Source organism: Typopeltis vanoorti, chromosome 6, assembly GCF_054136105.1.
Source record: "Typopeltis vanoorti isolate ZY-2024b chromosome 6, IOZ_Tvanoo_1.0, whole genome shotgun sequence".
Classification (NCBI taxonomy): domain Eukaryota; kingdom Metazoa; phylum Arthropoda; class Arachnida; order Uropygi; family Thelyphonidae; genus Typopeltis; species Typopeltis vanoorti.
In genome coordinates, this window is record NC_143554.1 from 3,705,533 (window position 1) to 3,724,057 (window position 18,525).

Below are 18,525 nucleotides of genomic sequence, written 5' to 3' on the forward strand. Positions count from 1 at the left end.
GATAAAGGTGAAATGAAAACAGGAGAAAAAGATATCCTTGAAGTATGGAGTAATTACTTTGAAAAACTGCTAAATGAAACAAGCAGTGATGACAGCACAGTGATAAAAAACACTGACCAGGCATGCAGTCAGGAATACATATCCATACTTGAAGTAGAAAAAGCCATCAAAGGCTTGAAATGTGGAAAGGCAGCAGGAGTAGATGATATTCGACCAGAAATGCTGAAGTATGGTGGTATAAGAGTCTTACAGTGGCTGCACTGCATAGTTCAGAAAGCCTGGACAGAGGGACGAATTCCCAATGATTGGAGTAGAGCTCTCATAGTACCCATATATAAAAAGGGAAATAAAACTGAATGTGAGAATTACAGAGGTATTTCCCTACTGAGTGTTCCTGGCAAGATCTATGCAAGTATACTTGAGAAACGGTTGAGAAGAATTGTGGAAGAAAAGCTTGGTGAAGAACAAGCTGGATTCAGGCCAAATAGAGGCTGTCAGGATCAGATCTTCACTTTACGACAAATAGTCGAGAAAGCATGGGAATATAACAAAGATCTGTATTTAAGTTTTGTCGATTTGGAAAAGGCATATGACAAGGTGCCAAGAGAGAAGCTATTCAATACGCTGCAGTTATATGGTGTCAATGGGGCATTATATCAAGCAATACTTAGTCTTTATTTGAGTTGTGATTCAGCAGTTAGAATTGAAGGAAGTACAGGAAGATGGTTTAATGTTAAATCTGGTGTGAGACAAGGATGTACATTATCCCCCCTGTTATTCATTATCTATATGGATCACATTATGAAGGAATGTGGTATTAAACCTGACATCAAAATTGGAGATGTTAATGTCAGCTCTTTGCTTTATGCGGATGATGTTATACTTCTAAATAAATCAGCTACAAGTCTGCAAGATTCTCTGACTAAATTGAATAGCTGTTGTAATACATATGGTATGAAGGTCAGCAATAAAAAGACAAAGACAATGAAAATAGGCAGAATCATTGAAAATGTCAACTGTGTTGTGAATGGAGAACCTGTGGAACAAGTAAAACATTTCAGCTACTTAGGCACAATTTTTACTGAAGATGGTAAACTAAATATAGAAATAGACAACAGAATCAGCAAAGCTGGTATCGTGGGAAGTCAATTGAATAAATTCATATGGAATAAGAAAGAAATTAGTCGGAACACTAAATTAGCTGTATACAAGACTGTGTTCAAACCAATTTTAACTTATGGATCTGAGAGCTGGGTCAGAAGTAAAACACTTGACCAAAGACTAGAGACCGCAGATATGAGAGTCCTGAGAAAGATTAGAGGCGTGAACAGATGGCATCAATGGCAATATCATATTAAAAATGAGGATATTAGGAAAGAACTTGACATTGTCAGCATCCAGGAATGCGTTAGCAGAGCTAATCTCAGATGGTATGGTCACTTAAATAGAATGGGAGAGGAAAGATTAGCAAAACAAGTGTTCTCTGCCAGGTTGGCAGGAAAACGACCCAGAGGAAGACCAAGATATAGGTGGATTGATACGGTACAAAGTGCCTTAGACGATAGAAATATAAGATCTGATAATGTTGGAGTCTTGACAAGTAACAGACTGATTTGGAGGAAAATTGTAGATAGGAAGTTAGTAATGATGTAATTTTTTCATGTAGTACTGTCATATCCTGTACACCCCTTGAGGGTACATGGCAGGAATTTGATGATGATGATGATGATGATGAAATTTAGGTGATATAAAAGCTCAAGAAAAAGATATTCTGAATATTTGAGTAATTACTTTCAAAAATTATTAAATGAAATAAGCAGAACTGTGACAGGACATATTGAAGAAGAATATAATCAGGAGGATCAATCTTTAAGGTAAAAAAAAAACACATCCTAAACCTGAAATACAGAAAGGCAGCTGGAGTCGATTTACACAGAGTAATACATAGTCTATATTTAAGTTGTAAGTAGTCAGAAATTAGTAGATAAGCAGTACAGAAATAAATTAGACATGCCAAGAAATTCTATTCTTATTTAATCCTTTATTCAAGTGTAAACAAAGAAAGCCCATGTGTGAAGTTTCTTCATGACTAAGCTACTTGTATATAGAAACTAATGACTTTAATTGCCTTAGTATCCTATAATGCAAAGCACACATCCTTTCAGGTGCGTATAATGCTATGCATAATGGAAAGGGCCAGTTTAAAATAGTTTCATGTAAAATCAGGTGAAAGACAAGGGTGCCCACTATTTTCACTCTTATTCATCATTTATATGGATCACTCTGTGAAGGAAAGTATCATTAAACTTGCTTTAAATTCAAAACCGGAGATATCAAACTAAGTCTGTTACTAAACAAATGTCAAATTCTTAATAAAATCCAGTGCAAGTCTTCAGGCATTTATAACTAAACTGAATGGTATGAAAATCAGCAATAAAAAGACCAATATTATGAAATTAGCAGAAACATTTTCCAAAAAAAAAAGTACTGATAATAACAATTTATACCACTAGTGGTGAAAATTACAGTAAGAAAATGGTAAAAAATATTATTTATACACATCTCCTGATTAACTGTGATCAAATGGGACCAAACAAATCACTGTGAGCAAGCAATCAAGATTCATCTTTGGTCCCAGTAAAATTATCTAAATGGTTGGAAGAACTAGACTTGAAGGTTATCGTAGACAGAAAGTTGAAGTTTAGGAATCATATTTATAAGTAAGTTTTGTCATTCACTGCATTGGATAAAAAGCACTTTTAAAGAGAAGACATTAAAGTTGTAGAAATAAGGAAGTCATTTTCCCACTTTACAAGGCTTTGTTACGAGCATATCTAGATTACTAATGCAGATATGGTCAACTGGGTTCAAGGAGATGAGGGGAACATTTGAAAAGATTGAGCAGTAAAGTAAGCATGATAAATGATAAATAGCCCATGGAATTGTGCATATGAAAACTGGCTTTGGGAATGTGTCTCATCTTAAAAGTTTGATAAATGCATTGAGGAGAGCACAGAAAGATGAGTAGAAAGCTAGTAATGTAACATCATTCAATTAAACCATAAAATATAAACTCTATATGCTTCGTCACCTGTTCATCCTCACTTACAAAAGGCTTGAAGTAGCACAAAAAATGTTCATGTGTGGTATAGAGTAAGGTTTCCAGACTATGTAAAAATAAATTAAAAAAAAAAAAAAGAACTACAAAAAATGTCAATAAAATAATAAAAAATGATTTAAAAAATTCCTTATCCTGTCCATGGTAGAGATATACTATAGGTTTACAACCTTTCATAAAGGGAAGGAACATTAAATAAACAATTAATGACAGAAGTAAAATCTGTGGAGAAAATTATAGATGAAATGAAAAATATTACCTGTTCGGCAATATTCCAAACCATCAGCCACAGTAAAAGCTAATTCTAAAGTAGCAGTAGCTCCAGCTTCTTGTATATGATAACCAGAGATTGAAATTGAGTTGAATTTTGGCATATTCTGAAAATAAAAATATTGGTCTAAAAATTATATTAAAAAAACTGCAATAAGTGTTAGTTTTCTCATTGCTTATTTTTATTCATTCTAATAAATTTAAAATACTACTTTTATAGAAATATGTACATACTACCACCAAAAAAGTTTCTGAATTGGTCTCAAAGGGCACATTGTTGTGTCCCTACCTACGATTATCAAACTTTCTTTTATCCTTTCAGTGAATTTCAGCTTATCTTTATTCAAAATTTAATCATTGATATTCGAAGAACTTTCTGTGAAAAGAAACGGTGCTTAAATTTTACACAATTTGGGATTACCTGATTATCCCAGCAGCATTTTAGGAATGTCAGACGATTCAGTTGTCTCGATAACTTCAGCTTCATTTTGCCGTAATGGCGGGCCTTGCGTGCGATGGAATCTCTGTGGATGATAGTAATTCTTGTAGAAAGGCTTATAGGCTGGTTAATTTAAACACCATTTCTTTTCACAGAAAGCTCTTCGAATCTATAACTGCGCGAGCCATGCTTTACTACAGAAACAAATTAACGCTACACGCAGTTCCCTAGCTGAGGCAAACCAAGCTATTTTAACGCTAGAGGAAGAGTTTTCTGATATGCTAAATCACGAACTTTGGTCAATTCTACATGACGTCTCGTGCACTGCGGCAAATAAAGAATTTGAAAAAATACGGAGTAGACATATCAACAAGTTTGATAAATTCAAAAAGAACTCGATGTCCAAACCAAAACTACAAACCAACACTGTAGTTAACCTTTCTTCAGTTATTTTGAAGCCTGAAGCACTCAGTACTCTGTCACATGGTCACAACTTCGCCATTGCTCCTAGGAAAATACCGGCCAAGGAATTAATGATCCAGATTGAATGCAGGATTCGCCACCTTCCAAACCACATTGCCAACAATATTAGATTGTATGTAGCCTGCGTTCTCACAAAAGCAAGGCCACCAAAAACCAACATAACCAATAGTGAATACAAGTCTCTACAGGAAATGAAGAAAAACAAAGAAATAGTTATCACCAAAGCTGATAAGGGGAACGCCACTGTGGTACTCAATCATACTGACTACACAGGTAAGCTAACTACTTTACCAGTAGACCAGGCTACTTACCTCCCCGTTGAATACAATCACACCAACTCACAAATTAGTAAACTCCATAGGCTCCTTAAGAAGATCACGTCTTGCCCTGTGGAGATTACTAACAAACTAAAATCATATAACTCTAGACCCCCCGCCCGTATATATGGGCTCCCAAAAATACATAAAGAAAATGTGCCATTACATCCCATAGCGGATGGCATTGATTCTCCCATGTACAAACTAGCTAAATATTCAGCCAAAGCGCTCTCACACACTATACTGGCAACACACACCACCACCACATAAAAAACTCAGCCCACTTCAAAGCCAGTGTAAAAAACCTTACACTCCAACATAATGACATAATGGTCAGTTTTCACGTCTCCTCCTTATTCACAAATGTTCCCCTCAAAGAAACCTTAGAGCTAATGCAAACTAAATTTCCTCCCGATATCTCAGCCCTATTTCAGTTCACAATGAACTCAGGCTATTTCATTTGGCAGGAAAAATTCTACAAACATATAGAGAGGACAGCCATGGGTTCACCACTTTCTCCACCCTTGGCCAACTTCATTATGGAGACTTCTGAAGAGAAAGCCTTAAACTCTGCCCCACAAAAACTTACCATGTGGCTTTGCTATGTTGATGATGTGTTCGCTATTTGGCCACATGGCTCGGATACACTCCTCTCCTTCTTAACACACTTAAACAACCAACGCCCCAGAATCAAGTTCACCCTGGAAAAAGAGGAAAACAATAGCTTTCCCTTCCTAGACACACTAGTCACCTGCCAACCTGATGGAACCTTGGTTTTCTCAGTTTATAGAAAACCACCATCCATACAGGCAGATACATTCACCAACAATCCCACCACTCCCCTCACAACAATATGGAGTTATTAAGACACTATTCAACAGGGCTAAACTAATCTGTTCAAATGACAAAGCCCTAACCACTGAACTAAATCACATCCTTAACACTTTCTCAGCAAATGGCTACCCCCCCAAAAAAATCCAAAAAATACTAAACCAAGTTATCCACCACCCACCTCCCTCTTCACAAAAAAGATTACTCTAAATCCATCACCATTCTGTACATCCGAGGCACCTCGGAAAAAAAATCATCAAAATCCTAAAAAAACATGACCTGACCTCTTGTTACAGACCATATAGAAAATTGGCATCCTTTATCCGCTCCACTAAAGACCAACCACTTCCCCTAGACCAGTGTTTCTCAACTTTTTTTGGATCATGCCCCACCTCAACATCTCAAAGATCTTGATGCTCCCTCCTCTAGCATAATAGTCAGCCAAGTTCTGAAAAAGTATAATATAAATATGTATAAATATGTACATGTACATTTTCTAATTGCCCCCAAAATATTCAAATTGCCCCATGTTGAGAAACACTACCCTAGACCTACCTGGTGTATACCAGGTCCCTTGCAGCTGTAAATTGTCCTATTTTGGCCAAACATTCAGGACAGCAAATATCAGAATCTCAGAACACAAGGACTTCATCCAATTTCAGAAGTACAGCCACTCTGGACTTGCAGACCATGCTTTAGATACTCGCCACAGAATAAGGTGGAAGAAAGCCACAGTAATACACTGCAGCAAGTTCAAATATGAAAGACTATTCATTGACTTAGCCTCAGCCCTTAGGAACAAGCCAATCCTCAACAAATTTGGATGCATGAGACTGCCCCAAATTTGGGAAACATACATCAGGAGAACTTTAGCCCAAAGGCCAAGAACGCCTAATATAGCCCACTAGGGGGCACCATCAGGACTTTAGGCAAACTGTAGCTTCTTCGCTTCATTACTCATTTGCTGTTGTATAGTACTTGCGTGTACATGTCTTTATCTTAAATTCCCATGAAGATGGCAATGTGACGTTGCTGAAATATTGGAAAGTATATATTAAAGTTTGATTTAATTTATATTTCTAGTATACGCTGTCAATTCCTTAAGTATTTAATAATCAAGTTAAGTATACATTTTAACAAACACTAAAAGTAAAAAAAAACTTCAAGTATGTAACTTACTTTTGAGATGTATGCAAAAATATCACCAATAATTCTCATAGAATGTTCAGGAGGATATATATAAGTATTGCGTACCATAAATTCTTTTAGAATATCATTCTGAATAGTCCCTGACAATTGATTTGTCGTTAGTCCCTGAAATGTAAAAAAAAATATATATATATAATGTAGTTAGGTTCATAAGCACAATATTATTCACTATGTTGTGTCAGTATTTACTGATATAACATTGATATAAAGTCTGCTTAATAAAAGCGTGACAATAATATAAATAAATGTAATAAATCATTTTGAGTTTAAAAAAAACTGAAGTGCATGGAACTAAAAATGTCACAGTTCAATTTTAAAATTTCAATTTATAAGATGGTATATGAGGGTGGTCTGAAACGTTCTAGGCCTCGACCATAGATGGCAACACTATCAGCAAGATTTTTTTTTCTAAGTTGTTACATCTATCATAAGCATCCATGTGAAATTGCAAGTCATTCTATCAAGGAGTTTGTTTTATACAGCTGTATGAAGCAAAAGTGTTGTCTGTATCCATTGAAATCAATAAAATTGAGTGTCGTGCAGTTATGAAATTCTTTGTAAAAGAAGGTTTAACTCCAAAAGAAATTCATTTGAAGTTCATAAAAGTTTATGGGCACTCTTCTCCTTCGTTTTTGACAATTAAGAAATGGGCTGCCAAGTTTAAACGTGGCCATACCAGCCTTGAAAATGATCCATATGAAGGACGTCCAAAAAGTGTAACAACACCAGAAATCATTGATCAAGTGCACGATATAATATTGGATGAGTGACGAGTCAAAGTGCATGAAATTGCTGAGACTATAGGCATTTCAAAAGAACGTGTAAGTTATATTTTGAATGAAGAATTGCAAATGAAAAAAGCTTTGCACAAGATGGGTGCCACGCTTGCTCACGTCAGATCAAAAACGCACTCGCATGAAAATCTCTGAACAGTGCTTGGAGCATTTTAACAAGAATAAAAATGATTTTGTGCACCCATTTATTATTATGGATGAGACTTGGATTCACCATTACACACCAGAATCCAAACAGCAGTTAAAACAGTGGACAGAAGCCAGTTGTTCAGCACCAAAGAAGACAAAATCGATTCAATCAGCAGGAAAGGTCATGGCATCAGTGGCTTGGGATGCTAAAGGCATTTTGCTTATTAATTATCTTGAAAAGGGTAAAACAATAACCGGGTAATATTATTCTGAATCTTTTAACCAGACTAGAAAAAATTCATGAGAAAAGACCTGGATTGCAGAAGAAAAAAATCATCTTTCATCAACATGCCTACAAAGGTGTTTTGGCAATGGGAAAATTAAGAGATATGCACTATGAATTGTTTGAACATTCACCCTATTCCCCAGATTTGGCTCCCTCCAACTTCTATCTCTTCCCAAAACTAAAACTCTTCCTCGCTGGTTAGCATTTTTCTTCGAATCAAGAGATGATTGCAGCTGTAGAGGGGTGTTTTTCAGATCTTATTGAGAACCACTACAGGGACGGGATAATGGCATTGGAGCATCGCTGGAATAAATGTATTAGTCTTAAGGGAGATTATGTTGCAAAATAAAAATAATTTTGCAATTATAAATTCGTTTTTTCATTGTTAGGCCGAGAACTTTTCAGACCACCCTCATACATGTTATTTCCTCCAAGTCCTGTTAGCTACCTCATTGTGATGGGGAGTGGAATGGCTTTGGCTATAATGGGCAAAGCACATGAGGAGTATATACTCCTGGTAGGGTAATCACAGGTGTGGTCATTCTACTATGCTTAGCTATATGCTAAAAGATGAAAAATAGCAAGACGCAGCAGTCTTGTTCTAAGTCAATACTGGAAATCTAAGTTGACCAGCTTGGCAGCACCAGGCATAGCTGCAGTTGTAGTCAATGGTTGCAAAACTGTGATGCAGAAAGAAAAGGAAAACTATCGTTCTCAAGCATATTACTATGGAGATGAAACTTGGGAGCCAAACTATAGCTCCCAAGTTCCCAGCATCCTTTTAATGGGACAATAGTACTAAAAATTCCTGGGCAAAATACAATTCTTCCACATAATGAAGAAATGAGAAGAAATACAGAAAATTATCTAGAAAAAGGAAATGTATATCAGAAGCGTAAAGAAATACCAATGCAGTATGGAACTTGGAATGCAAAATCAGTGCTGAAATTAGGATAATCAGAAGAACTAAAAGAACAAGCAAGGAAAAAAGATGTTGGAATTCTAGGAGTCAGTGAAATCAGATACAAGGGTAGTAGCAATTACTGGAATAGAAACTGCAGAATCTATGGCAGTGATGAGAAATGACAAAATGGTGTAGATTTTTTTACCAAGAAAAGATTAAGAAAATAACATAAAAAATATGTAGCAACTCAATGACAGAATACTGATGACAATCTTAACAGCAACCCCAGCAGATACTTCCATAATTCAAATGTACATGCTGACAACTAATTCTGAAAATTATGTCATAGAATAAACATATGAGGAACTTATAACATCAACTAAAGATAAAGAGCAATTCTACTGCAGTAGTTGGCAAGGACAGCAAGTGTGAAGAAACTGGACAATCTGGATTAGATAGGGAGAATGCATGAGGAGAAAGTGTGTTAGATTTCTAAAATTAACATGGATTTATAGTTGGTAGCATGCCTTTTGAAGTACCAAACAAGATACTATACATGGAAATCACCAGAAGATGTTGAACAATACCAGACTGGCTATATACTAGTCAAGAAGAGATAAAGAAACCAACTAAAGTCATGTTACACTGACTGACCCAGCAGCTGAAATGGAGAGTGTGCCCAATCACTTATTATTGCGAAATATGAAATGAAGCAGAATAAGGAAGATAAAATAGAATACTGAACTATTGAAATTTTATTTTCAGTATGTTATATTTTCAGATATAAAATTAAAAAAAACAAACAAAAAAAAATGTTGCACACCTGAAATGAATAGTAAGAAAGACTGCACTGTCATCAAGGAAATAATTAAAAGATCAGCAAGACCATGTGTTAGGATTTACAAAGTTACAACAATAGAAGTCCTGAATTACCAATGAGATAATTTAATAGAAGAACATATAGAAGATAAAGAACAATATTGAAGAGTAGAAAATAAGATTAAGGAAGTTTGTAAAAAAAAAAAAAAAAAACTGGATAGAAGAAATATGCAAAGAAATTGAACATAAATTAAAAACAAGAGAAGCTGACAAGGCATACTGAATAATTGCTGTACACACCAGTATTCCTAAAAAAAAAAGTAAAGTATGAGACAAAAAATGAAAATTACCTACTGATAACAAAGAGACAGAAGGAATATCTTGAAGAGTTATTCACTGATACCATGCACAGTGAAATTATCATTTTTCAACTTCAAAATATGAAGTTGAAAAATGCCCTTGGACCAGAGATACTGGATGGAGAAATTAAAAGAGCAAATTTTAAAAAATTATGAAATTTTAAAAAATTCAGGAGATGCAACACATGTAACCTTATTTAAAGCATTATGGGATAATAAGGCAATTAATGTGAAACCATTAGCCTAGTCATGAAGATACTTCATATGCAAAATTTGTCTGCTTACATTTGGATAAAGTTAAACAATATAATTTCTTGGAAACTTTAATTTTATATATAAATCTTAGTATGCATCTCCCTGTCCTCCCTCCAAAAAATCACTAATGATGCTCAAATAGCTATACTCAGAAAATGAGACATGGCCCTCCTATATACTGTTTACTTTGTACTAAAGAATTCTTAATAAGTAAAAAATAAATAATAAATAAATAAATGTAAAATTGTATGCAAATATCTAGTTATAATATACTGCAGTTATGAAATAATAATAAACCGGAATAATAAATTCTTTCAGCTTACCTGCTCCATACCAGCAACAATGAACATAGCCAACACTGGAATAACTGCACCATTCATTGTCATGGATACAGAAATTTTATCTAAGGGAATGCCATCAAACAGAGCTTTCATGTCTTCCACTATATCCACAGCTACTCCAGCCATACCAACATCACCCTGAACTCTTATATTGTCTGAATCGTATCCACAATGTGTAGCTAGATCAAATGCTACAGAAAGACCTTGCTGCCCCATCCTAATATTTTCTTTATAAAATGAGTTGCTTTCTTCTACAGTACTAAATCCTGAATACTAAAAATAATACAAAATATATTATCAGAATATCATGCACACACACATACACACACACATGCATAAATACTTATATGTATATATAATGCCTAAAAATCTAGATCTTGCACTGCTCAGTGGATAGTGGAAATGGAGCTGATCCCTATATAACCAACTAATAAAGGTGAAAAATTCAAATGCATAAAAATGATGATTGGTGAAAATTTTATTAATTGCTTAAAATTTATTAATGACTAAGCTTAATAATGGGGATGAAAATAGCATAAGGTTGAAAAAGCAGAAAGTGAAGAATTAATGTAAACAGAAATATGACATAAAAAATCCTTTCAGTAATCAAATTTGTAAGTTTTACAAACATGGTGGTCACCTTTGCAAGAATATTCAGGCATGTTTTGTGATAAATATTCTCTCAAAACTAAAACTGTAATCAGATTCTTTAAAGCCTTTAAACTTTTAGCCTCACCAGTTGATTATATGGGAATGGCTCCATTTCTAAACTCTGCTCTTTTAAATAGAAGCTACATGAAATAAAAATTTCAGAAATTCACACTATAACAATTGGAAATGAAATTTATACACTTACTGAGAGATAATTACATGAAGCAGAATGTGATGGAGGGGGACTCAGGGTATGAGAGTGCTGGATCTTGTTATAGGGTCAGAAGATCTGTCCATAACTGAGATAACCATATTGCCTCCAATTGGGGAACGTGATCCTGTGGTCTTGACTTGGAGGTAGCAAAAAATGTGAAAATTTTTTGCATGTGAAACTATTATTATTATTATTCGTGACACCTCCAAGGAGTCCGAAGACTCACTGTGGGAGAACGCCTATTGTACAACTCTCCATCTCCATCACTAGCAATCATCAACATCAGCACTATCTACTGCTCATCACCACCACCACAGCTAGTATGTTTTGTCTGTAAATTGCATGTGTTCTGAAGGGTCGATTTGTCTGTATGCAGGATGAAAAACCCGAGTTTCCGGGTGAAAAAACCCTGCTACCTCCGTATGAGATCGGCTAACTCAACTTCGATTGAAAAAGTCCACATAAAGATTCCTCCCGTCACGACGAGAATCAACCTTAGGCCTATTCCAATCGAAGGGCGCAACGTACCATTATTCTTCCAATTGCGCTAAGGAGGCGCAAGGAAGGTAATTATGATACACTGAGGAAGCAGCTTGAAGCAATACCATGGCATAAAGATTTGCAAGGGAAAGATGTTCACAGTTTTAGAAAGATAGTCAAGGAGTATCGGGAGGAAGCAATATCACACTATATATCCAAGATCACGAAGGTAAATTGGTTAAGAGTTAGATGGATGAGTAGTATCATTAATTAAGCATGAGCTGTTAAAAAAAAAAAAAAAAAAAAAAAAAAAAACATTGTGGAGGATATATAAGGAGAAAGGTGACCAGTTAATTCATGAACAGTACAAGGATCAGGCAAGAAAGGTGAGCATAGTAAGAAAGGAAAATTTGGATTTGGATTATGAAAAGAAATCAGCTGAATGGGTGAAAGGAAATCCCGAAAAGGTTTTTTTTTTTTTTTTTTTTGTTATGTGGCATGTAGGAGGAAGAATGACTATGAAAGAATAATTTTAATAAGTGCAGACGATAAAGAGGTAAGAAAGACAGACACTACTAAGCTAATAAGTGACTATTTTGCAAGGGCATACCCAAGTGAAGATATTGTTATGGTAGAGGTGACAGGGACTGATGTGAGAACAGAGGTTGATGAACTGGAGGTACTTAGGACATTGCAGAATCTGAATGCAAATACAGCTGTGGGATCAGATGGGATATTAGCTCACATTTTAAGAGAATGTGCAGGGGAACTGGTGATGCCTTTGACTAGGCTGTTTAATTTAAATCTCAGCTCTGGTCAAGTCCAAAGAGAGTGGAAGGAAGGCAAAATAATTCCTTTGCATAAAGGAGGATCTAAGTCTGTGGTAGCAAATTATAGACCAATCAGTATCTCGGGAGTGGTGGTAAAAGTACTAGAGAAGTTAAAAAGAGAATTCAGAAATGGGCAGATAATAATAAGATACTCTATGAAGGGACAGAATGGCTTTGTGAAGAAATGGTTATAAACCACTAACTTTTAATAACAGAGTGATGGCTAAGTTGGATAAAGGAAATGGTTACACGATGATACTGCTGGATTTTGCAAAGTCATCTGACAGAATACCACATGGAACTCTATTACATAAACTGCAGAAAATGGGGATGGATATGAAATTGGTGATATGGATAAAAGAGTGGTTGATGGACAGGCACCAAAAAGTAGCATATGGAGGAGCAGAATCTAGGAGAAGACAGGTGACTAGTGCTGTACCACAGGGCCCTGTGCTTGGAACACTGCTGTTTATTTTGCACATAAATGACACAAGAAATAATTTGAAGGAAGATATTCAGTTGTTTGCTGATGATGCAAAGTTGGGTTGGGTAACAGTTAATCAACGTGATGTAAAGAGCTTTGCAGAATGATTTAAATAGGCTGTTAATATGGGCAAAACATAATGGATGTCAATTTAATACGGAAAAGTATAAAGTTATGCATTTTGGGATACAAAGATTAAAAGCTGTGTACCACATTGAGGGAACTGTACTCCAGGAACTGATGAAGCCAGGATTTGGGGGCAGTAATAGTAAATAGAGAACTAAAGTTTAGAGGGCACATTAAAGCAGCCAGAGTAGCTCATAGGATTACTTAGTTATTGAAGAACACACTAACAAGCAGAGATGAGGGTGTTATTATTCCTCTTTATAAAATCTCATTATGACTACATCTGGATTACTGAGTTCATGTCTGGTCACCTAGGATTTGGGATAAGGAAGTGGTGGTGAGATTCCAGAGGGAAGTGACCAAGATGTTGAGGGGTCCTTTTATGAGGATGGATTGGGGGTTTGTGGATTGCAAAAGTTCGATCATACACAAAAACAGTGAATAAGGCAGAAACATTTAAGTTACCTAAAGGATTTTATAGGATTAATACAGGGATAATGTTTCAGCGAGATCAGAACAATAAGTCAACCTTGGAAGTTGGATAACAGTGTGGTTAGCAAAGGAATGGAATGGGCTACTTGAGTCAGTTGTAAGTGCTTTGTCTGTTAACAGTTGCAAGGAGTGAAATGATAGATATTGCGTTGATAGTTTGGTTTTCCCATGATAAGTCTTAGGATTCCATGGAGGTGCCTGTGCAATAATAATAATAATTCCTTAGAACTTTAAACTTATGTTATTAAAATGATTTCAACCGAGAATGTTAGTAAAAATATTTACCATAAAAGATTAATTATCATCATCATCAAATTCGTGACATGTACCCTCAAGAGGTGTACAGGATATGACAGTTCTACATGAAAAATTTACATCATTACTAACTTCCTATCTACAATTTTCCTCCAAATCAGTCTGTTACTTGTCAAGACTCCAACATTATCAGATCTTATATTTCTATCGTCTAAGGCACTTTATATCGTATCAATCCACCTATATCTTGGTCTTCCTCTGGGTGGTTTTCCTGCCAACCTGGAAAAGAACACTTGTTTTGCTAATCTTTCCTTGCGCATTCTGTATAAGTGACCATACCACCTGAGATTAGCTCTGCTAACGCATTCCTGGATGCTGACAATATCAAGTTTTTTCCTAATATCCTCGTTTTTAATATGATACTGTCATTGATGCCATCTGTTCACGCCTCTAATCTTTCTCAGGACTCTCATATCTGCGGTCTCTAGTCTTTGGTCAAATGTTTTACTTCTGACCCAGCTCTCAGATCCATAAGTTAAAATTGGCATGAATACTGTCTTATATATACAGCTAATTTAGTGTTCCGACTAATTTCTCTCTTATTCCATATGAATTTATTCAATTGACTTCCTACCATACCAGCTTTGTGGATTCTGTTGTCTATTTCCATATTTAATTTACCATCTTCACTAAAAATCGTGCGTAAGTAGCTGAAATGTTTTACTTGTTCCACCGGTTCTCCATTCACAACACAGTAAACATTTTCAATGATTCTGCCTATTTTCATTGTCGTTGTCTTTTTATTGCTGACCTTCATACCAAATCTATTACAACAGTTATTCAATCTAGTCAGGGAATCTTGCAAACTTGTAGTGGATTTATTTAGAAGTATAACATCGTCCGTATAAAGCAAAGAGTTGACATTAACATCTCCAATTCTGATATCATGTTTAATACTACTTTCCTTCATAATGTGATCCATAGAGATAATGAATAACAGAGGGGATAATGTACATCCTTGTCTCAAATATAACTGTGGTGTATTGAATAGCTTCTCTCTTGGCACCTTGTCATATGCCTTTTCTAGATCGAGAAAACTTAAATACAGATCCTTGTTATATTCCCATGCTTTCTCAACTAATTGTCGTAAAGTGAAGATCTGATCCAGACAGCCTCTATTTGGCCTGAATCCAGCTTGTTCTTCACCAAGCTTTTCTTCCACAATTCTTCTCAACCATTTTTCAAGTATACTTGCATAGATCTTGCCAAGAACACTCAATAGGGAAATACCTCTGTAATTCTCACATTCAGTTTTATTTCCATTTTTATATATGGGTACTATGAGAGCTCTATCCCAATCATCGGGAATTCGTCCCTCTGTCCAGGCTTTCTGAACTATGCAGTGCAGCCACTGTAAGACTTTTATACCACCATACTTTAGCATTTCTGGTCGAGCATCATCTACACCTGCTATCTTTCCACATTTCAAGCCATTGATTGCTTTTTCTACTTCAAGTATGGATATGTATTCCTGACTGTATGCCTGTTGAGTGCTTTTTACCACCGTGCTATCACTGCTTGTTTCATTTAGCAATTTTAGTAATTACTCCATACTTCAAGGATATCTTTTTCTCCCGTTTTCATGTCATCTTTATCATCTCTAACTCATTTTACAGCATTCTTTCCTGTAAAACCATTTCTAAGCTTCTTCAACACCTTCCAGAATATCTTACCACCTTTTTGATATTTATTTTCTATGTTCTTGCCAAAGTCCTCCCATGACTTTTGTTTAGCTAGTTTTACACAGTGTTTTGCTTTCTTACATTTGTCTCTGTATTCTCAAAGAGCAAAAGCTGACTTATTTGTCAGGAACTTTTGATATGCTTTCTTCTTTTCCTTCACTTCCTCTTTAACTTCCTGTGTCCACCATGGGGTTCTGACTTTTCTATTCTTGCAGACAACCTCACCACATTCCTCTCTGGCTGAATCAATCAGAGTTTTCTTCAAGGCTTGCCACTGAATCTCCAAGGTTTGGTTCCTGTTCTCAAACTCTTTCATTTTATCTTCAATAATCTTTGAGTATTTTAGTCTACAGTTCACATCTGAGAGCTGCTCAACTTTTATTCGCTTTAAAACTTTCTTACATGTTATTCTTTTCAATATGAAATTCAATTTTATCCTGCTCAAGACTAAATAGTGATCACTTCCAATTTCAAATCCTCTGTACACTCTGCTGTCTTGGACCAGGGAGAAAAAACATCACTATCAACAATAACATAGTCAATGAGACTTTTCTTATTCCTTGCTTCTTCTCTCCATGTGAATTTGTGCACATTTTTATGTTGGAACATGGTGTTAGTATTAACCATTCCATGTCCTGAGCAGAAATACAACCGGTATTTGCCATTATTATTAGCTATGCTCTTTTCTCCAAATTTTCCCAAAATATTTTTGTATGTCTGACAATCATTTCCTATTCTGCTATTTCGATCCCTAACAAGGACCATCTTTTCCTTTTTCACTGTCAGTTGCTTTTTCTAAAGCATCAAAAAATTCCTCCACTTCTACTTTAGTAGAACCTTCTGTGGGACCATAGGCACAAATAAGTCTCATTGTCCAATTCCCCATTCTGATATTAGCCCACATCACTCTACTTGAGACTGCCTGCCATTTAAGAAGATTAGCCTCGTATTTTATGTTGAATACTATAGCTGCTACTCCTTTCCTTGATTGTCATTTCCTGAATATAACATTTTGTATTTATTGCTCAGAAAGATCTCACCAATTTTTGTCTTTTCTGTTTCAGTCACCCCTATTATGTCGATATGGTACTTATCTAATTCCTCAGCTAGCTCCATTTCTTTGCCATTCAGGCTTCTTATGTTGATAGTACCGATCTTTAACTCTGGTGATGTTGAGTTGGGGTATGCTTTCAGATTTGTTCCAGTAGCTGACTTTTCGCTGTTCGTCTATTCCCAGCAAAAACAATGTGGGCCTTGTTTAACCAGGCAATGCACCAGCCGGCATGAAATTTTGTCATGTTGTACCATCATTTTGTATATTGGTTTAAGCCAATAAGAATACAATTTGGTCGGCTAAATCCCAAATTGCCAGCCCATCCTGGTTTGTTCAGTATCCAGGTAGATACCCAACAGGGCGTGCCACGAGAAGGTGAGGATCGGACATTAGGTCAGAAGCCCTGGTCCATTCTCCACATTCATTTAAAGGTTAAAAATGATGCTACTGCTTCAGCAAATGAAACAGTAGTATCATTTGCTGAAGGAGAGGGAAATAAATATGAAGATAAATCATACAAATTTTTGGCCATATTTTTTTTTATCTGACATATTATAGACATTTTTTTTTTTTTTTCTGAGCAGGCATTCCATGGAACTAGCTTATGGCATCCTGAATATGTTTTTTTGTGTTTATGTCTCCATGACAAAGGAAATAATGAAGTTCTCTGTGATTTTTTCTTTTGGTTCAAAAATGTTATACCCAGTAACATTTATCAGCAAATAGTCTCTGCCTTTGGGAAGAAATGTCTGTTACCCTGAATGATAAATTGACACAAACATTGCAAAAGTGATAAGCTAATGCCAAATATGGAGCAGCCTTTTTAGCTGAGAATAAGAGGTCATTAGTTGATCTTATGCATGTGAGCAATCGAGGAATAGGGTGGTAAGAGGTGTAATGTATGGGGACTCAATGACCTGTGGTGTTCAAGATAGGATGCTTGAGGAGTGTTTGCCAGGAGGAACGATATAAAGTGTGGCTATGGCAATTAAGAGGGGGTGAAAGGGCGGATGAGATGATTGTGATGGTAGGAACAAATAACCTGACAGGTAATGTAAATTGGGCAGTGAGAGATATGAGATTCTTGCTTGAGGCTGTATGAAAGAAGACAGAGAGGAAATATAGTGTGTGTTTTGCCTAGGTATGATAATGTCGAGCTGAGCAGAAGAGCAGTGATATTGAATGGCATAATAGAGAGAATGTGTCAGAAGATAGGATTCGAATATGTGATGCTTGGAATGTTTCAGAGCAGATAGGAATTGTATGCGAGAGACCACTTGCATTTGAATAAGGATGTAGGCATCTGGAGAGATTGCTGTTCTGAACGAGTCAGTGTGTCCCAGTGTGGATGGTAGCAGGGGTGGCCTCTTGTGGGAAGGTACTTGGGAGAAGGGGGACGACATCAGGTTACGCTTAGCCCAGTGGAGTCTAGAGGGGATAATGCTGGGTATAGAAACAATGGCATTTTTATGCTTTATAGTAATGCCAAGAGTATTCGGAATAAGGGAGAGGAATTGGTGGCACTAATAGCATCAGCCTGGCCAAAGATTATTGGGATCACCAAGACGTGGTTGACAGAAGAGGATATAATAACAAGAATAGAAGTTGCTGGATACAGCATTTTTCGGCAGGATAGGAAGGGA

At 36.0% G+C, this 18,525-nt stretch overlaps 1 protein-coding gene across 1 annotated transcript in view; it reads right to left on the reverse strand.

Moving 5' to 3' along the window:
• LOC150105253 (methylmalonyl-CoA mutase, mitochondrial-like) overlaps positions 1 to 18,525 on the reverse strand; it is a 429,676-nt gene that overhangs the window by 315,525 nt on the left and 95,626 nt on the right. Inside the window, exons 4-6 of the mRNA XM_090394648.1 lie at positions 10,537 to 10,827; positions 6,638 to 6,772; positions 3,378 to 3,495 (exon numbers count right to left, since the gene is read on the reverse strand). Coding sequence (XP_090250774.1) covers positions 3,378 to 3,495; positions 6,638 to 6,772; positions 10,537 to 10,827 — 544 coding nt within the window. The remainder of the gene's footprint in view (positions 1 to 3,377; positions 3,496 to 6,637; positions 6,773 to 10,536; positions 10,828 to 18,525) is intronic.